Source organism: Megachile rotundata, chromosome 10 (genome assembly GCF_050947335.1).
Source record: "Megachile rotundata isolate GNS110a chromosome 10, iyMegRotu1, whole genome shotgun sequence".
Classification (NCBI taxonomy): Eukaryota; Metazoa; Arthropoda; class Insecta; order Hymenoptera; family Megachilidae; genus Megachile; species Megachile rotundata.
Genome location: NC_134992.1, coordinates 13,303,693 through 13,324,947, shown reverse-complemented (window position 1 = coordinate 13,324,947; position 21,255 = coordinate 13,303,693). Strand labels below are relative to the sequence as shown.

Genomic DNA, 21,255 nt, shown 5'->3' with positions numbered 1-21,255 from the left:
CGCGCAATAGTAGAAATTAATGAAATTATTAAGTATTTTAAATGAAATAAACACACCTTTCAAAAAAGGTGGTAAAATTTCACGATAATTACATAACGTTATATACATTGTACAGTGTGAATCGAGAACAAATATTTTGTTCTTTATCTGATGCTGTTCTCATTAATTAATTATTTGCATCAAATTTACATAACTATAGTTACATGACAGTTTTATAAATGAAATAGTGATTGCTACAGGTTGCATTTCCCTAAGTGACAATTCTAACCATTACACTTTTTACTATTTTAATTTTCTGTTTGTCCCGCTTGATTTACGTAGCATGTGCAGTATAAATGTATATATTAATTTAGAGATTCATGTGTTTTAATTAGAGGAGTTCCTAACTCTACCACTAGGTAAGACACTTTTACTTAAATTTGTCAATACCCCATGCTCTATTCTAATTGGTTGGAATAAAATTGTAGGATTATTAAATATATATGTAAATTATAAATTCATTTTAAAAGATTTATAAACATTTCTTTTTTCAAAATTTTATTATTCAAAAATCATTCAAACGCATTAAAGCATTAAAAACGACATTTTGGAAATGTACCCTTCGGTCGTGACTTCAGTCCATCATTCGCTCAACGGAAGATCATGACCATTATCTAACAAATTTGGTTCATTCTGCGCACATCAGCTTTGATTAGTTTAGGAACGCTTCGTAACCAAAAGCAACACACATGCGTATTTGCGATGTTCGTGACGCCAAATGTGTATATACAGTGGCCTTTTAATTTATATACTACTTGTTGCTTATGTAGAGTACGGTGTAACATGGTATACGCAGTAATATATTTGTACAAGTCTAAGGTTTAGAAACTTTGGGAATTTGAAAATTTATCCATCATTTAATCATGCTTATCATACATCACTTGTCCTTATTCACATATTTTTCCCATCATGTATATAGCCAATGTAGTAGAAAGTACGTAGTAGGAGGGCAGCACTAGCTGGTGTGGAGCTTGCTGAAGTTAGCCACGTTGCGCAAACTGGATATGATCTTCCGTTGTACTAGCTGTATATAGTATACCATTGCTGCGTATACAATTTTTAATAACCTATTCGATAAAAACAATCTGTCATATATATTTTTATACTTTCTTTAGTACTATATTCAGTAGATTACACATTAGAAAAGTAGATGTATTGATAAAAGGTGTATAAACAAAGAAGAAAAATAAGGTAAAGAGAAAACAGGAAAAGGTCTAAAAAGATAAGGAGTGCGCAGACGTGGTTTATGTCCTGAATCGCTCAAGTCCCGTCAAGCAGAGGGAGTGAAACAGCACCTGCTGCCATTCTGGCATTACGTCAATGGTGGATATCTCATTCGCTGGTTTGGGAGGAGTTACCGTGACCGCCATTGTTACAGCTCTTTCATATTGAGGAACGTGATCTGTGAATTTGTACTGTCGAATTCCTAGTTTCAACAAATTGTCTCTCTTCTAGATTTCTATAACGACGGTACACGATATTAGCGAGCGCGCTCTGAGCATAGCATGTCCACAATGAATCCCGAGTAGTGAGTAAACTTCTTTTTGCGCAGACATAAGTATATCTAGGAACGTTCATTTTGTGAAATATATAGCTAATTACGTGTAACCCTAACAACAGTTGAAATCAAAAGAATGAAATATTATTTGTGTCGTATTATAGCTATATTAATGCAAACTTCTAACGTTTAGTATCTGACAGATCACCTTTTATCCCCTCTCTTCCCATCTATATTCATAAGCCATATTTCAGTAATTCATTCTCTGTTGTCCTTTCTCAATTCTCAATTTATCATTATATGCAATCTTCGATTTATCGATTATCCACTAAAAATTACTGTTTTGAATGTAAATAACATGTATAAACATTTAACAAATTTTTTAATATAACTTTAAATCTGGTCTTTTACAAATAATTACAAACTGAAGAAGACAAAGTTCACTTTTTGAACTGTGTTCTCTTATGTCTTACTGTGTTGAAATATGCCAAAACAATAAATATTATTGATATTATTATTGATATTAAATTATATAAATTATGTTGTATATGATGAAAAAAAAACCATTACTAATGTTGGTTCATAAGAGATCAATCATTAAAGAAAAGTTTAATTAAACGTAATTTGTGATATATATATAAACTATTGAAATTAATATATCACTATTAACAGCTTATATTTATAATTTAATGTATTATGTACATCAATTATTGTGTAATAGCATGCAAGAATAATTTAGAATCATTATGATTCATGGTGCATATGTTTGTTTGTTATGTATTCTGTACAAATGATTCATACAAAATGAAAAAATATAATGTTTATTTTGAATATGCAATGACATATGTTAAACACTATTCAAAAGTTATTAATAGTATGACAATAACATAAATATTTATGCAAATATAACCAAGTTATATTAACTGGTAATAATAATTGATGTGGTACATTTTACATGTTAAATAGTTTAGTTTACCTTAAATGTTTATAAATAATGTAACTTTTTTACAGTGATTACCTGTTTAAGTTGCTTTTAATTGGAGATTCAGGAGTTGGAAAATCATGTCTTCTACTCCGTTTTGCTGATGATACATACACAGAAAGTTATATCAGTACTATTGGTGTAGATTTCAAAATACGAACGATTGACCTTGATGGGAAAACGATAAAGTTACAAATCTGGGATACTGCGGGTCAAGAACGATTTAGAACAATTACAAGTTCTTATTATAGAGGTGCACATGGAATCATTGTTGTTTATGACTGCACAGACCAGGAAACGTTTAATAATGTTAAACAGTGGCTTGAAGAAATTGATCGTTATGCGTGTGACAATGTAAATAAGCTGCTGGTCGGCAATAAATGTGATCTTCATATTAAAAAAGTGGTTGATTACACAACAGCAAAGGTAAAAAAATGATTAAATAAATCACAGATAAGTCATGTATCATTATGCAAATGTTGTGTATAGGAGTATGCAGACCAACTTGGTATACCGTTCTTGGAAACATCAGCAAAAAATGCAATGAATGTAGAGCAGGCTTTCATGACAATGGCTGCAGAAATAAAACTAAGAGTGGGACCTCCATCAAGTGGTAACAGTGATCCAGCAAATAAAGTGAAGATAGAACATGGACGTCCGATTGAAGCCTCTAAGTCAGGGTGTTGCTGAGAAATGTAATTTTATATCTCTGTAACCAAAGTAAGTAATCTTATGTATAATAGTGACTTTAAATTTTATAAATATGATTATTAAAAATTTAGTGTAAAAAAATTTGTATGTTAATGGTCAATTTTTCCTTTATAGAAGGACATCTTATGATGGCAGTTTTATACTGCTTAAGAAAACATTACCAGAAGAAACAACAACGTTCATGAAAGTTTCAGTTTACATTTAAAAAATGAGGTGTGAAGCATTATCAATTACGGACCACCAACTCTATTACAGAGTTGAATAAAATAACTTCTGTTCTATCTTTTTTCCAAGAAAGAACATTATTCAGTCGTTAATATCTAGTGCAAAAATCGACCATAGAAAAATCTGTCGAATTAGCATTGAAGATTATTTTTTACGCATTGATGCGTTTAACAGCAATTCGAGTTTAAAGTAAATTAAATAATATTGTGTATCGTGATTATAAAGATAAGCATCCTTATTTTCTAGCATAATTGTAACATGTATAATTGAATGTTTTTTTTTGTCTTAGAAGGGAGTCTATTCTTATCTTCAAACATTTTTCCATATTTTATTCCAATCGTTGAGACAAACAAAAACTAGACTAACAATGTACATGTTAGAAACATGTCATCATTGCTGCCTCCCTTTTTTTCAGTGCTCATTAGTGTAATTTAATAATGATATATTAATAAATATTTCAACATTAATACAAAACGTGAAAATAGTATACTTAAATGTATAAGAACAATTAAAAACGTAACACATGTTCCATTTGGTAACTTCTGTAAAAGTTACAAAAATTTTTTAAACTTGTGCTACGTATGAAGTTTATAAATTGTTCGCCTATATTACATATAAAATACATCGTATAGTTTGTAAAATGTTCAAGCGCTTTACAATTTCGGTATTTTTTGCCTTATTTCTAACTAATAAGCGTATATTATAGTTATTTGTTTCATAAGAATTTGTAAAATTAAAATTTTAGCTAAAAATATTATCATTCTTTTGTATCGATTCCTTGCTTTTCAAAGTCTCTGATTAACATTATTTTATATCACATACTCATTACCAATTGTTCTTGTTTTCATATAATGAACATACTTGAAAAACATCTAATAAAATCAGGTTACTCTAATAAAGCTTTGTACTATGCAATAATATTACCAAGAAGACTTTATATATCATATATTATTCTGGTTTTTATTAAAAGAAAGAAAAGACATATTTTGTATAAAATCGATATAAAATTGCAGTTAATCCCACTTTTGTATTGTTATGAGAAAAGATAAGAATATTTCGAAAGTATTCTTTCGAAAGATTTCTTCTATTATTGTGCTATTAATTTATTATGTTAATTATTAAATAAAGGTGTATAAAACTTCATAAGGAGGACGCATGTAACAAGTAAATGTATAATCACAAAGAATAAAAGTCATGTATAAGTTGTAAATCATTTGCTAATTTTTAATTTTATTTTATTATTGATACTTATAATAATTTAAACTATTATTAATTTTATATAAGTATTTATATTGCACAATTTTATTGAACGTATGTATACAGATAGTCGTAATTTCATAAGAAAATATATATACATAAAACAATCTACGACTGAAAACTTTGTACTATATCTAAGTTTAATTCATAAGAGAAGAATAATGTCGAACAACGAATTTTCGTTTTTGCTGCGCAGGTTTGCCCCGATTAGTTCGATAAGCTCCGATAAGCAAAACTAGTAGGCGTGCGCATTTGCAACATCTGTAATTCCAAACGTGTATACCCCGTGAGTAAGAATTAGATACTTTCCTGTGTTATCATGTCTTCTCTCTATCCCCATACTTTTAACCACCGTGTATATAACTGATGAAATACAAAGCAAACCATGGAGGGATACCACAAGTAGTTGGGTGGTCAATTAAGTTCACTCGAGCTGCGCGAATGAATATGTTTCTCTTATGAAATAAAGTGTAGAGTTCAATGGCTAGACATCAAAATTGCTCCAAGAGCGCTTGCGTATGATTCTTAGTTACGAATATCGAAACCAATCAAAACTGATATGCGCAGAATAAACAAGAACTTGTCATTTGGAAGATCCATTTATAAGTGAAAAAGAGTATAGTTGATGCAAAAAAGGGTGTATACAAACTATTATATGTTTTAGAAATAAAATAACTTTTATACAATCATGACTTTTAATAAATGATCAAAGATACTTTTTTATGAGTACCTATTTTTATCCAATTTTTTAATGATTCAGTCAATATCTGTTCATTTTATCGTGTCAGCATAACCTTATATTTATAGTTCTGTCACATAAATTCCGTCAAAATGATGCAACAATACATGAAAGAATTAGAGCAGGTAAATTGTATTTAAAAAAGTAATGTCATTTATGTCGTTAATATGTACAAAATACATTGATGATATTTTTTCTTTAGGATCCATTTGATCCAGAAGAATTTGTTGAACGACTTGCTTGGAGAACAGTCAATGATACTACAAAAGACAGTGGAAAAACATTTTTTGATCCCACAATAGTACATGAAACATTTTTACAAGCAATTAAAGATTTACAAATTCTTCAAGAACGTCAACAGAAAAAATGTGATAAACTAGAAGCAGCATTAAAAGATGAGGAGACAAGGCATATGCTTGAAATACTTGAATTACAGGAAAAAAATAAACATTCTATTGATCTATTTCATCAATTAGATGAAAGAATAAATCTTGTGGCTACTAAAGTTTTACATTTAGGAGATCAATTGGAAAGTGTTAACACACCAAGAGCTAGGGCTGTTGAAGCACAAAAATTAATGAGACACTTTTCAGATTTTTTAAGTCCTGGACCTTTAACAGATCCAATCTTTACAGATAAGTCATCGGTATATATTTATTTTCTGTTTGATCTTTATAATTGTGCTGTATAAACTTGTTGATTTCATTTAGTATAAAGGTTACATGTTTTAGCTGGAACATCCTGTATATTAAGTATAATAAAAATATAAATTTTGTATTCCATAACAGTTAGATGAAGCAGCTGATGTAATACAAAAACTCCATCTTATTTCTCAAGAATTGCCATCTGAAAAGTTTGAACATGCAAAGAAAAAGATTGCTGTTAAATATGATGAAATTGAAAGAAATCTTATTGAAGAATTTGTTAGAGCACACAACAGAGAAGATGCTACTCGTATGAAAGAATTAGCATCAGTTTTAGCACATTTTAAAGGATATTCACAATGCATTGATGCATTTATAGAACAAAGTCAAATGGGGTCATTTGGAGGAAAAGATGTTTTCCAGGATGTAATACCTATGTGTACAAAGTATAATAAATTAATGCAACAAGTATTTACAAATCCTGAGCAGGTGATGGCAAAGTTTGTGTTAAATATTTATCATTTGAGACTTCAAAAATATGCAGTTGCTAAATTAGCAGATAAAACAGATCCTGATAAATATCTTAGAAATTTATATGATTTATATACAAGAACTGTGAAATTATCTACAGAATTGAAAATATTTAATATGGGTACTGATGATACATATCTTGCAAAGCTTACTAGAAATATATTTCAAAAATATTTAGATACTTATATCATGTAAGTTTATATAATAGCTAATATATCTGTAATAAATGGAACTAACTTATACACGATTTTAGCATTGAAACGAAAGCATTGCGAGAAAAATCAGCAGCTCTTCTTATTGAATACTATGAGTCTAAAAATCATCAAAAAAAGCAGTTACAAACGGGAGGATTTCAAGAATTGCGAAGAGATTTACAAGCAGTTTTAGGTGCAAGGACTAATATAAATATTGCACAGATAGAAAACTATGGTGGAGAGACATTTCTGTCAGAAGAACTTGCAATTGCTTTATTACAAAGAAGTAAACTAGCTTTTCAAAGATGCCAGTTATTGTCAAAACCTGATGAAATACCAGTAAATGTGCTTCAAATTTTGGAAATCTTATTACAGTATTTAATAAGTGAACATGTTGATTATGCATTGGAATTAGGTTTACAAAGTGTACCAATTCCTGAAAGTAGAACACAACCTGAAATACATTTCTTCAATGTTGTAAAACAATGTAATGCAATTGTACGCCTTTTGGAAGAACAATTTAATGACAGTGTATTACCTCTTATTACGTAAATTTCATTTTCTTATATATGTTGTAATTGAACCAGTAAGATGTATATCTATAATATCATTTGTTTTCAGATCAACTCCAAAACATGGAGATTGTATGTTAAAGAAAAAAGTTATATTAGAACAAATTGAAATGAAATTAGAAACAGGATTGGACAGAAGCATAAATGCTATTATTGGTTGGGTAAAAGTATATTTACAAAATGAACAAAGAAAAACTGACTTTAAACCGGAAACTGATGTAGATACTTTAAGTACACCAGCTTGTTTGACAGTAGTTCAATATGTTACTGGAATGATTAGGCATATTCGAAATACTTTAGATGGAAAGAATTTAAATAATGTCTTAACTGAACTTGGAGTGCGATTTCACAAAGTTATTTATGATCATTTACAACAATTTCAATTTAATTCTGCTGGCGCAATGTGTGCAATATGCGATATGAACGAATACCGCAAATGTGTTAAAGAACTTGAAGTCGATCTCGTTACTTCCTTATTTGATACTTTACATGCTCTCTGTAATTTATTAGTAGTAAAGCCAGAGAACTTGAAACAAGTTTGTACAGGAGAACAGTTGGTATGTTGTAGTGATTTAAATATACATATAATTTTTAACTTATTTTAGATTTAATTATAATTAAAATAATTATTGTTTGTTACAGGCAACATTAGACCGTAATGTTTTGCTGAATTTTATACAATTAAGAACTGATTATAAAACACAAAAATTAGCAAATTGTTTAAAAGGCTTAGCTACGTAATAAATTTATACTATTTGTAGAAATTCGTTATTATTTGAATTTTTTTTCACTACAATACATACAACATTTCAACATAAAGATGGAAGGTATTTAGTTAGTTATACAAAATTTTGTTATAAAATGTTAGTAAATTAAAAATAAATTATATTTAGATAACAGTAAATTTCATTACTTAGGCTTCAACTGTATATAAGAAGAAAAATTGAAAAATGGTCTTGTTTGTAATTATACAATAAATATGAAAAATGTATATATTTGTAATAAATACACCAATTGCACTGGTGTACGAGATTCTTATGATAGATTGCAGTGTCCTGTATATTTATTTTTCGTTTTCATTTCAATATATACAAGCACAGACGCTCATCTGTGGTATTATATAAATAACTGAATATAAAATTCGTTACATTCGTTTTTCGTTTGTCAATTACTTTCTTCGATTTAATGATTTTTTATATAATTTTGCGATTCATTTCTACAATATTATGGGAGAGCATCTTTTTTATTATGTGTATACAAGTTTGTATTTTAACTGTTAAATGTTAGTATTAAATTTGTTAGAAATGAACAAAAAAAGACTAAAATATAATATTTTAATTATTAATTATTGAAAAGAATATTGATTTCAAAATATAAAATATATTTGAACTAAACAATATTAATTGAAACTATTCTAAATTGAAAATAATATCACTTATGCAGTGAAATCTCGATCATAATCGTTTTCCTATGTCTCGTTTATTTCATCCAGCTCCAAATCGTATATTCTCACATTTATTATTTAGTTCAATTAGTTCTTTCAAGAACGATGGATAGAGGTTTCACTGTACATCTTTGCTATTTACACGTCTACTTTAAGCCATCATTAAGTCATTTCGTCGAAACTATGATACTATTTGGAATTTGTATGCTTTAAAAAGATGAGTAACTAAGTATAGGATATACACTTATTTCTGAATTTATTAGAAATGTAATAATTAGTTTATTAATTTCCAACAGTACGACAATTACCAATTTTGAATAACGCAAAGAAATATATAAAATATAAAAATTTACATGTATGCTAAATAATTTGAGTTAATATTTTAACATAAAATTTTTTGTAGAAATACTTGTTACAAAGTCAAAATTGTTTCATAAAAGCAACCTATTTTAAATATGGTATATGAATTTTTGTTGCAACAATATTAACAATTGAAGTGTTATAAACAAAAATTAATTTGTTGTTTTACTTAAAAAACATTACCGTAACATAATAAATACCATTGATATCAAATATGTATATAGGAAGGTGCTGCTGTTGATAATGATAATAATAGCAATAATAATACATTTCAATTTACTATCAAATTAACAAAATATAATATTAAAGTTGTTCAGTTGTTGTACAGAATATAACGTAGTTTTAAACTATTTGTAAGCATACAGTAATGTATATATTTTACATGTTACGAATTTAATAAAAAATTGTTTTAAGAATACGGTACAAAAACGTGGTAAATAAAGCGTGCATTTTCTTAAACAAGTCAATAAATTTATCACATATAATGTTAAATTATCAACGATTTAATAATTCGAAATTATGAAGTTATGTATGAAACAATGACAGCAAATATTTATGTATTGTAAAGAGATTAAAGAAAAAAATTAAAGCATGAAATTGTCTAATACTCATACTTCTAATATACTCTTACACAATGTTCTGTAAATGTACACTATTTGTGATTAAGTTATATATTGTTCTTATTCTTTTGAATATTATAAACTCTAAGTAGATTAATAAAGGTTTTGGACGTCCTAATAATTCTTAAGCAGGAAGCCTCTAAACTTCTTAGAATTAAAGGTTAAAAACATTTAAATAAGTCACACCATTCATTGTACCGTACTATTAAACTTCATTAAATCATCTAATATAATCCAATGATAATCAAAGTCCTGATTTCTATTTGATTATACAGTGTTATGAATCATGAAAATAAAAGGAAGAGGATGAATAATCAGATAGATATCAGCGCATACGGTAAGTATTAGTTTCGTGTACTTGGCACAATTCTCCTTTAAAGTCTAGTTCAATGCTGAAATCCAAATCTCTGTAATTCCTTGCATTGGGCTTCATTGAAAATACACCATATATTTCTTCTCCTTTCTTGACAGTCATATATTCATCAAAGTAGAACACAGTTTGTTTCCAATGAGTATACTGTACTTCTGGTGCTGTACTAAAGCCAATACGTTTGTGGCACTTGGTGAACTCGATGTTGAAAAATGTAACTAGCGCTTGAACATAGTCATTTCTGCGAACTTGTAGAGTAAATGGTGATGAAAACTCCAAATCTGCCTTTGTTACCGTGTACAAATCAACTTCTTTAATAAGACATGCATTCGTAACAACTTGTTTGGGGTCCACAACATCCACTAGGGGTTCGCTAATAGCAACTTTCCTTATACTACTCATATCAAATCCATATACATCGTCCCACCAATTTATCTTCTCATCCTTATATTGTCTGTCTTCAATGCCACAAATAAATAAAGTTGCTTTGTCAGGGAATAACATTCCATCTTCACGAAGCCATTTATCTCTAGCAAAAAGCACTGTATCTAACATTGATTCATAAAATAAACAATAACCCATCCATTCAGAAATAATAATATCAACTTTTTCAATGCCATCAGGCAATGAAACTTCTTCAACTTTTCCTTTAAGTATTGTTATGACATTCGACAACTGATTTGCTTCTACAATCTTTTCTGCATATTCAACGATATTAGAACACTCTATGCCGATAACTCTAGCTGCTCCAGCTTTAGCAGCAAACATTGAAAGAATACCAGTTCCACAACCAATATCAAGAACTGTTTTGCCTTTAAAAAGATGTTTATTGTGATACATAGAGTTACGGTAAGTCACTGTACGCACTTCATCTTTTAGCATTTCTTCATGAATTCCATAATGAGCATACGAATCGAAATAATAATCTCGAGATGTCATATCATCCACCGAAACAGATTCCCTGCAAGACGATGAAGTTGCATCCTTGTTTGTTGCAGAGGTAGTTTCTGTTACTTCCATGGATTCCATTTTTGATACCTACAAATAATATAAAGTACAAAATTTATTAATAACAATGTATAAATCAATGCATAAATCCAAAATCATGTGTGATAAATTTTACTTATAACAATGCTATCAAAGCAACATTAAATACAACGATATTATCTTCTAAAAATCCGTTTTAATATAAAGTATAAATGCTAGCTATAGATTTATTATAAATTAAGATGCTGAAGGAAACCTACAGTTACCTACAAACACGTGATAGAAACTTATTATTTCAAATTAAAATTAAGATGCAGTTTTTCCTGCATTTAAATATAATAAAAATGATTATTAAAGATTATTTACAATGTTGTTCATTAGTAATAAGAAAACAAAATTTCAAACGTTGAAATTTGTAGAACACACTCGTTTATGCCGACACTGGAAAAACATACACGTGCCCGCCAAAACGAATGGCGTCTAAGATCGAATGACCAGTCGAGATTCTACTCACACATTTCTATATTACCGTGTGACCAGCAATATATATACGGAATTGAATATATTTCGTTTTCTCCTGATAGAGTTAGTAAACGTTTCAAAACGATTAAAAATTATTCATTAGATATACCTTTAAGAAAATCAAGGAAATAAAATTGATACGATTAATTTATTTTTTAGATTCTGAATCGCATCAAGAACTATTATGACAAAAACGATATTTCAACATTTCTTTTCATTAAAGGTTTGCAAAGTATCATTTGTTGTTTGTCTAACCTCAATACATTGACTATATTATTAAGACATTCTCTTTTTACTTATATAGAAATATTTTACTAAAATTTACCGAATTTTCTGCTGTGCACATGCCACTCTGGTTGATTTCTACCGGCACTTCACTACTCGACGCCATTTTCTTCCGCGTCACAGCAGACGACCACAGTCAGGAATGTACGAAGACACATGGCAAATCCTAAATGTTTCTGTCAAAAGATATTTAGTTACTACCCAGCAATTTAATAAAATTTTCTCATTAAAATATCCTATATTTTCTACAGAAATAACTTATAAGTGCAGACATCAATGAAACTAATTCTATAAACGAATCATGCTACTGTTTTGATCTATAATCATTGTTTAAATTTGTTTAAAAAAATGATTTAATTAATCTTTATTGTGTCTTAGTCCATTATGTTTTATATATAAAAGAATTCTCTCTTATATGAATACTGATATGCAAAACTTATAAATAAATTAATTTTACATTTTCATGCATTGTAGGTTAAAGTCAATATTATTTATTTGAGCTAACAACATACAATTACACTTTACTTAAAAGTAATAGCAGAATTTAATACATACTACTGCAATATAAAATTTAACTGAACTTGTACTGTCGTATTTATACAAGTTGTACATAATTCTGTAAACTATTTAAATTTTTTTATTAGTACCTTATATACATATATTTATATACATACTAAATTTTATCAATCTTTTCATGTTATAGAAATTATATAACATTTCACAAAAAATGATATATTTTACAAAAAAAAAAGATTAACTAGAAATTGTTTTGCCTTATAAACAAATGTCTGACATTTTTGGTGATCCACGTAATACGTACACATTAAATTTAACAACGAAAATACACAATTATTTATTGCTCGTACCAAGACTACAAAGTCACTTTAGTCTGAATATCCTAGAACAAACGATTACTTAAATCGCGATGTTAATACGTCCCTGTACTATGCGCAGTGCGGTTTTTCCACAATTTTGATTTTTACATCAAATAGATATTGATTTATTTCTAAAATGTATTTAAAAATCATTCTTTATTTATTAGATCACATATTTGATGAGATCGATGTTAATTTAAGGGTAGGGCAATATCTTTAATTTCGTATCTTCACTCGGTTGTTTTCAGAGAGTGCAAAGACATCGTCCAATAGGAGTTGAGTGGCTAGCTGACAAGTTGCGTCGGGGTGGAAATGGGCAGGGAACAGGAGCTTGTACGCATTCGGGCCGTGAAGTGTTGGTTTCGCGAAGGGGGTCAACTTCTGTGCCTACGTGATATTTCTCGTGTTATTACTTTCAAAGATCTAATATAAATTTCAGTTTAATGTCACGTACACGTCAGTGTCCTAAGATTATTTATATGGAGATCGTGGAGCGCTAGAAGATGCTGGTAAGAAAACAGGCGGGAGCAAAGTTGACGTAGAAACAAGTGCGCAAAGATTGTATAGTTGAGTTCTCTTTTTTTCTGCCGTGTGCATCGAGAAAGTAAAATACGTGCTTTTGTTATGTAGTTACAACGCTTTCGCAGGTTATTTACTTCGGACGAATGTCTCGCCTAAAGTATCGTCGAGGTTACAACTATTACCTGATGTCTGAGAAATCGACAGCCTGTCACGAACGTAGTGGACTCCGTTTTGAAAATGTGGTTAAGATGTCAAAGTATGAGTTTTATTTCAATGAAATATCTCCGTGCAAAAATTCTTGTTTCTCTTTGTAGACTACTTCGAATCAAAAATAATTTACTGTACCTGCGAGACACGACCGCCTACATAAACAATAGCTCATCGTCTGAAGCAGCTAGCGTTTTTATATCTTTTACAATGTTTTACGCTACGTTTAATTCGTTTTTTCGTTAATATCAGACAAAACAAAGTATAAACTGTTTAACTAAAATCTAATGTTCGTGAAACATTCTGAGAAAAAATTAATGTTTAAATATTTGATAAATTTTGTTATAATTACATTTCTTTATTAGGTCAATACATGCACTAAAGGATGTTCAAATTTTCGTCTATATTATAGGACTTTTTATTTTGAGCAAAGAATGAGTGTATATTGGTGTATGAAAGTATGTTATGAAGAATAATCATATAGTAGGAATTAAACAATTTAAATGTGCATATCTTCTGTTATAGGGAGACGATCCACCGTACCTATCAGTGGGTACGGAGGTTAGTGCTAAATACAAGGGTGCCTTCTGTGAAGCAAAAATTCGGAAAGTTGTACGATCAGTAAAGTGCAGAGTAACTTATAAACAGGGCTTAGGTACTGCAACTGTAGCTGATGATCAGATAAAAGGAACTTTAAGAGTAGGTGCATCCGTTGAAGCTAGGCATGGAGACCGGAAAGAATTTGTAGAAGCTACAATCACAAAGATTCAAGACTGCAGTCAATATACTGTAGTTTTTGATGATGGAGATATTACAACATTGAGAAGAACTGCACTTTGCTTAAAGAGTGGACGGCATTTTGCAGAGAGTGAAACTTTGGACCAACTGCCTTTGACACATCCAGAACACTTTGGGAATCCAGTAATTGGAGGCAGAAGAGGAAGACGATCTAGGCAAGCACAGTGAGTGTTGTGAAATATTTGAAACATGATATGCAAATTTGAGATAAACATAACAATGATTATTGTTATAGAGATGAAAGTAGTGAAGATGAAGATAGTCCTCCTAGAGGAACTCGTGATTCAGGTTCTAGTGGAACAGGAAAAGAAGGAGTGGAAACAGAACCTGAAATTGGACGAGTTGTATGCGTGGAACTTGGAGATAAGAAGAAAAAAGATAATTGGTTCCCTGGATTAGTGGTTGCACCAACTGCTCAGGATACAGTGAGAATTCGAGTGAGAGATGATTATCTTGTCCGTTCATTTAAAGATGCGCGATAGTAAGTTTAAATTATATTTATATTTAATCAAATTTTGTGAGAAATAAGATTACTACATTTGCTACATGTGATAAGTGGCAAATAATATAAATAATTAGTGAACATAATGTGAGAAATAACAAAGCAGTACAAAAATATAAATAATTTTGTATTGAAGTTCATTAGCTTATGATTAATGTTTCTTTTTGCATGTTTAGTTATACAGTTCCGAAGAAAGAGGCCACTGAATTTACAAAAGAACTTGTCAACAAAGTTGAAAATAGCACATTAAAGGTGGCAGTAGAAAAGGCATTGCTATTTTTAGAAAAGAATGAGTTACCTCCCCATTGGGATAGAGATTCTCTTTTTGGACATTCAGTATCAAGTGGAAACAGTGATTCTGATGGAGACCTTGAATCTGATGTAGGCTTTTTTGTGAATTGTTATTATTAATAACATATTGTTTACACTATTCCTATTGTGATAAATATTATTTTTCAGAGTTCTGATGATGAACCACGTGAAGAAAAAGATCATTTTGTGGCACAACTGTACAAGTTTATGGATGATCGTGGTACACCTATTAATAATTGTCCAATGATTGGGTCTGAGGACATAGATCTATATAGATTATTTCGAGCTGTTTATAAATTAGGTGGTTATAATCGTGTAACAAATCAAAACCAATGGAAATTGATAACTCGTCGATTAAGTTTTACAATGCAAAATTCACCATCTACGCACAATTTGGTTAAACAGGCCTATAAAAAGTTCTTACACTCCTTTGAAGATTTTTATAGAAAATTAGGCTGTACTATGGTAAATCATCCAAGGGGTGCCATGCGTAAGCAACGTCCAGGTAGAAGTTTAATTAGAGATAAAGATAGAAATACACCTGTACCACCGCAAGTATCTGTCACTAAAACTGAAAAAGAAGAAGAAGAGAAAAAAGTCGTGGAAGAAGAGAAAAAAGAGAAAAAGGAGATTAAAAAAGAACAAGTAAAAGAGGAAGAAATTGTTAAAATAAAGAAAAAGGAAGAGTTTGAAGAAAGCGGTAGCGGTCAGGAAAGTGACGTGAACGTAGAAGCCGAAGCAGAATCATCGTCTAGTAGCGAAAAATCTCAAAAAATGTCGAGTTCGTTATCGTTGTCGAATAGAGGAAAGTCTAAAAGTAAAGAAGACCCGAAGAAAAAAATAATAGATAAGAAAAAAAGTGAATCTAAAAAACAAGAAAGAAAAGATGATAAAGCGAAAGAAGAAGAAGCTGCTAAAACAAGATCTAAATCCAAAGATGATAATGTAAAGAGTAAAATGTCTTCTGAAGTTAGAGAAACCCGGACTCCATCTAGAGAATCGGAAAGAAAAACTTTATCTAAACAAAGACGTTTAATAGACGAGGAATTAAAAAAGCGCGGGAGAAAGCGAAAGGAATATGAAACGGAAAAATCACGATCGGAGGAACAGTTAACAGAATCCGCACCTTGCTACAAAGGACCTGTAGAATTAGGAGATAGATTGAAGGTATATTACGGACCTACTCACGAGTCCAAGGTTACTTATGAAGCCAAAGTTATCGATATGGAAAAGGATGGCACAGAACCAATGTATCTTGTACATTATACTGGGTGGAATACACGATACGATGAATGGATTAAAGCATCAAGAATAGCACAGAATTTCACACAAGCTCAAGGTAGGATAAAACGTATTAAAACTACATCACGACCTCAAACTCCTAGTACGAATTTATCTAGTAACATAAATAAATCATCAAAAATTATTTCCAACACCAATTCAAGTACATCTCAGAGCCGTCGTCGAGCGCAAAGTGTGGCACCTACGACTACAGTTTCGTCTACGTCAACAAAGGAAGTAAAAAGAGAAGAAAAGGAAAAGGACAAAGAACCATCTCAACCAGCTAGATCTACGACGCCACTATCCGTTACCAGTTCTAGTTCTAGAACTAAAAGTCCAGCAACACCAGCGAACAATCGTCAAACACGGACAAGAAATACTGATCTATCTGGTGTGGAACATCGAAGACGCACTAGAAGAACGTCTGGTCATGCAGATGTTGTTCCGTCAGAAACTGAAGAGAGCGAGGCGTATGATTCTGACACTACAGAATCTGAACAGACAAGAACAAAATCTAAAAGTACAGAAGAAAGGAAGCGTAGGGAAGCGAAATACAGAGCAGAAGATAGAATAAAACCTGATGAAACCAGTGAAGGTGAAGAAGACAAAGATAATCTGGAAGAACCAAGAAGAGGTAGGCGATTAAGAAGAACGATTAGTAAATCTCAGGGCATCAAGTCTGAGCCAGATAGTGACGAAGAACAGCCCAAAGGTCGGGATTTTGATTTAAATCAAATACGATCTGAACTGAAAGGTTTTGACAAGGCGGTGAAGTTAGAACTTGTTAGGGTCGAGCCTGACCCAGAAGATGAAATAAAAATTACAGAAAAAGAAAGCGTCTTAATTTCTCCAAAATTAGAGAAAAATTTGGAACCTTCGAAATTAGAAACGACTCTCGAGGCTAAAGTAGTAGATAATACAGATGATATATATGAATTTAAAGAACCGGAACCGTTTGAATTTGAGGTACGAAATAAACGGGATACCAATGGGGAAAAAGACAAAGTAAAGAAGAAAGTGTTTGAAGATGAACCGAAAAGTCCTAAAAAGAAACAAAAAATAGTTGTTTCACCCGTTATCAAGGAAATTAAACCAGAAATAGATAATGATTCACGGAAAAAGGTGAAGAAGTTATTTAGTAAAAGAGTTGACGATATCACAGAAAATTTGTCTCCTCACAAATCATTGCAATCCACATCGTTGGCAACGTGTGAAGAAGCATTTGATAAACTTTGTGAATCACCACCTTTCAATCAAGTAAAACCTGCACTTATTACTGAAGAAACAAACAAGATAAGTAATGGAATAGATCTTTTATTTAGTGATTTGCCCGGAGATGATGATGCCACTCACGACGATTCAGAAGATCGTTTAATAATATCAGAAACAGAAGTTTCAGAAGTAGAACAAGAAAATTTATTTACATATCAACAAGAAATGTTCCCTACTAATGAATTGACTGATTCATTGGAGTCGAACAAAGAAGATACGAGTCCACAGATTGAACTATTAAGGGAAGATATAACACCAACGGTTTCGAGTAAACCTGATACATCTATTGAACAAAAGCAACATGTTAAATCTCCAATACATAGACAATCTCCAGAATTGAAAACGCTTGATACAAAATTACTGGACATTACACCTGTTTCATCTCCAATAGTAACAACTCCAGCACCAATTAGTGCAAGGTTACCAGCTACATCTACAATAGAAGAGAAACTTTCTGCTGCCATGGCTTTCCGTAACAAAACAAAGGATGTTAAGAAAGAAGACGAAATTCCTGAAGTTATATGGAAACCTTCAAAGGAAATTCCCAAAAAATTGGATACTATCATTGTACAAAAAAGTAAAGAGGATCAACATGGGCCTAAGATAGAAATTGAAACTAAAAAGCGGGAGGAGGAAGACGTAATAGTAAATAACGAAGATCAGTGCAGAGAGTTAATGCGTGTAGTAATTAAACAGAAAGAGGAAGAACTTCAACAATTGAAGTTAAAGAAAGAAGCAGAAGTAAAGAAGTTCGCAGAAACAAAAGTGGAACATAAAAAACCACAAGAAACTGAGGAAGAAGAAGAATGGAAGCACGTAGAAAGTGAAAAGTCCAAAACAATAGAAGATGAATTTAAAGAACATGATCTTAAAGAAAAGGACAAAGAAAAAGAAAAGCATAAGAAAATAGTAAGTCAAGACGTAATAGACTCGGCGGACAGTAGTGATTCTGAACAAAGGTTAGTAATTGATAATGAAGAATCACAAGATATAAAAACTCCATCGAACTTTGACATTAAATTAAGAGCAGAATTAGACAGAATTCAAGATACGCAAGAAAGGTACTCGAAATTACAAACGCAAAAGTCTCTGCAACCTGTAAAACATCAACCACAAGAATATATTTCTGAATTCAAACCTGAAAGTACACCTGTTATAAAAACAGATGAAGAAGGAGAAGCAATTAATTCTTTATTGTGCGAAGAAGAAATACCAGGTTCACCAGCACCTATCACCGAAAGTATTGAGCAGATAAATGCTGGTCCATCTTGTTCTCCACCAAAAGTTGAGACTACAGAAAGTAGTATAGTACTAATGGAAATGCCTTTTGCTAGTGCACCTACTTCTGGCCAAAGTACAACTAGCAGTACTGTTGCCACTCTTAGTATGGCACTGCCAAAAACTATTGAAACATCTGTTCCAGTTTCTCTTCCTCTGCAGCAAAACCCTAGCCTAGGTGTGAGACAACAGTCGCATCATTTACCTGCATTGATGCCTGCACAGAGAAGAGAAAGCAACGAAGCAGCACCTGTCATGGATAATACACCTCCAACTACGCCTGACTCTAGTATTTCCAATATTTCTGGATCTCCAAGAGAAGAAAGAACAGGTGGTTCATCACCAACTTCAGAAGATAATATGAAACTTAATCGTGATAGCTCAGAAGCGGACAATGATAGCGGTGGTAAAGGGCCAGGATTCAGTGAAGATGACACATTACCAAATGTGGAAGGGAATTCTGCGGACAGAATATTGAAACCACCAGCGAAACGATCTATTGAAGAAACGCAATCTCCTAAGAAACGTAAAAGAAATAGAAAACATTCAGAGTGTGATAAAAGTACTGGTAAAAAGACGGGAAGACATAGCGGTAGACATGGTAGGCACGGTGCTGGAAGTGATAGCGATGATACCAGTGAAGGTTCTAATCTCTGTAGCGTTAATTCAACGTCAACAAATCATACAAATATCACTAGTGTTGCCGAACTTAGCAATTACTCGTCCAGATCACCTCGGCCCACAAAATACAATTTCTACGTGGAATTAGGTAAAGTTTACATATACTCTCTTTTAATTTACGTGTACGATTTAAAGGAAAGATTTCAGTTTTGCATTTTTTGTTACAGATCCCGAATTAGATGGAAGTCAAAGGATAGCTGTATTACAGCAAAAATTAGCCGAATTACGTAAAACGTATAATGCTGTGAAAGTTGAACTCGCTGCTATTGAAAGACGCAGAAAAAAGTTAAGAAGAAGGGAAAGGGAAGGTAATTTAAAAAGAACATTAAAAAATTATATAAAATTTAATGGGAAATTAATTTGTGCAAATGTGAAATAAATGAAATTAATTTCAGCTATAAAGGCAGCTAAAGCAGAAATGCAACAAGCCTGTTCGTGATGAGCAGCCTTGAAACATCCTAAATTCACTTAATCTGCGTTAAACAAACTTTTATACCACACCGGGAAATAATAGAATCATTGTATGGACATTCTACAATCACAGCAGATTTCATGACAATTTTTACCTACCTAACATCGCTTAGGTAATTTTCCCCCATTGATATAAATTGTAGATATAGATATAAGATATAGTATAACGGAGGAACATTTATCAGAATGAAAATATATATTCATACATGCTTTGTGTTGTATATTGTTTTGTTAGAAACGTAATGTGACAGTTAAAAATTTTTATCTTCGATTTGTCATTTCACCTGCTCAGATGCAAAGTACAAATTATCGAACTTGATGATCATTTTCATCGTTCATTCTTCTTTTTTAAGAAAAGGCTGAGAAAAATGTTACCGATAGTATGTTACTGTAAAGACATCTTGGGAACAAATAATTGTCTAAGCCGTCTGTCATTTCCGTTTCAAATATAACTTATAGCACCGTTTGCGGTTGAGCTGTTTTCAAGACGATACAAAATAAAAATATCAAGTGCAACAACCACCATATATTTCCTAGGATAGAAAATTTTTGTATATATTAGAGTTAGTAATGTCATAGTGATTTGCAATATATACGTATGTATGTAGATTCTTAGCGACCTTACAATCGAAATTTTTTATTTAAAAGAAAAAGAAATGTTGCAATTTAATGTGGTTTTTAATGTAATAAGAGAATCATATTGAAAGCAATGCTCGTTTGTACGTTAAACAATTTGCGAAATGAACGAATGATTGTATATTGATGTGAATGCGAGATATAGCACAATTTTTAACTTTTAAAAAAGAATTACTTTAATTCATGTACATAATTTACATAAATAAAATATCGTATTATAGTTGCTCTAAAATACAAAACATTAAAGTTTATTATAATTAAAAAAAGAAAACACATTCGTACTTGAAAATAAATTTCTTGACAAAATGCATAGAATCGAATTTTCAACTATGCAATTGTCATGAATGCAGCTCAACAAGATTCATCAATTTACAGCCTTTTGCATTATATCTCAAAAATTGCTGCCATTGTGCTTTAATCATCAAATAGGTTTTAGACGT

At 31.1% G+C, this 21,255-nt stretch overlaps 4 protein-coding genes and 1 long non-coding RNA gene across 10 annotated transcripts; 4 read left to right on the top strand and 1 right to left on the bottom strand.

Moving 5' to 3' along the window:
• The first annotated feature begins 1,063 nt into the window (after positions 1–1,063).
• Rab1 (RAS oncogene family member Rab1) lies at positions 1,064–4,665 on the top strand. The gene is made up of 4 exons (XM_012289818.2): positions 1,064–1,567; positions 2,549–2,945; positions 3,009–3,239; positions 3,345–4,665. The coding sequence occupies exons 1-3, from the start codon at positions 1,545–1,547 to the stop codon at positions 3,207–3,209; spliced, it is 621 nt and encodes a 206-aa protein (XP_012145208.1). The 5' UTR covers positions 1,064–1,544; the 3' UTR covers positions 3,210–3,239; positions 3,345–4,665.
• Positions 4,666–5,438: 773 nt separating this feature from the next.
• Sec10 (Exocyst complex component Sec10) lies at positions 5,439–8,435 on the top strand. Of its 2 annotated transcripts, XR_001096541.2 has the most exons (7): positions 5,439–5,576; positions 5,654–6,097; positions 6,240–6,817; positions 6,880–7,368; positions 7,442–7,949; positions 8,035–8,219; positions 8,310–8,435. XR_001096541.2 is itself a non-coding variant. In XM_003705151.3 (6 exons), the coding sequence occupies exons 1-6, from the start codon at positions 5,544–5,546 to the stop codon at positions 8,131–8,133; spliced, it is 2,151 nt and encodes a 716-aa protein (XP_003705199.2). In that variant the 5' UTR covers positions 5,439–5,543; the 3' UTR covers positions 8,134–8,435. The 2 variants fall into 2 exon arrangements, 1 of the variants encoding a protein (XP_003705199.2); XM_003705151.3 differs by having other exon boundaries at positions 8,035–8,435.
• Positions 8,436–8,719: 284 nt separating this feature from the next.
• On the bottom strand, positions 8,720–12,913 carry Art1 (arginine methyltransferase 1). Of its 5 annotated transcripts, none has more exons than XM_003705152.3 (3): positions 12,801–12,913; positions 12,021–12,156; positions 8,720–11,224 (listed from the first exon to the last, which is right to left on the bottom strand). In XM_003705152.3, exons 2-3 carry the CDS (start codon positions 12,084–12,086, stop codon positions 10,142–10,144), a joined length of 1,149 nt encoding a protein of 382 aa, XP_003705200.1. In that variant the 5' UTR covers positions 12,087–12,156; positions 12,801–12,913; the 3' UTR covers positions 8,720–10,141. The 5 variants fall into 5 exon arrangements, with proteins under 5 accessions (XP_003705200.1, XP_012145215.1, XP_012145217.1 ...); XM_012289825.2 differs by having other exon boundaries at positions 12,847–12,901; XM_012289827.2 differs by lacking the exons at positions 12,021–12,156; positions 12,801–12,913 and adding an exon at positions 11,540–11,676.
• Positions 11,649–12,136, top strand: LOC143265229 (uncharacterized). The gene is made up of 3 exons (XR_013039526.1): positions 11,649–11,758; positions 11,855–11,918; positions 12,000–12,136. It is a non-coding gene; the product is annotated as an uncharacterized LOC143265229 (long non-coding RNA).
• A 213-nt stretch (positions 12,914–13,126) lies between the features above and the next one.
• On the top strand, positions 13,127–20,396 carry htk (AT-rich interaction domain hat-trick). Its single transcript, XM_012289823.2, has 7 exons — positions 13,127–13,364; positions 14,110–14,546; positions 14,618–14,863; positions 15,061–15,265; positions 15,344–19,796; positions 19,876–20,016; positions 20,104–20,396. Exons 1-7 carry the CDS (start codon positions 13,359–13,361, stop codon positions 20,145–20,147), a joined length of 5,532 nt encoding a protein of 1,843 aa, XP_012145213.2. The 5' UTR covers positions 13,127–13,358; the 3' UTR covers positions 20,148–20,396.
• Positions 20,397–21,255: the final 859 nt, after the last annotated feature.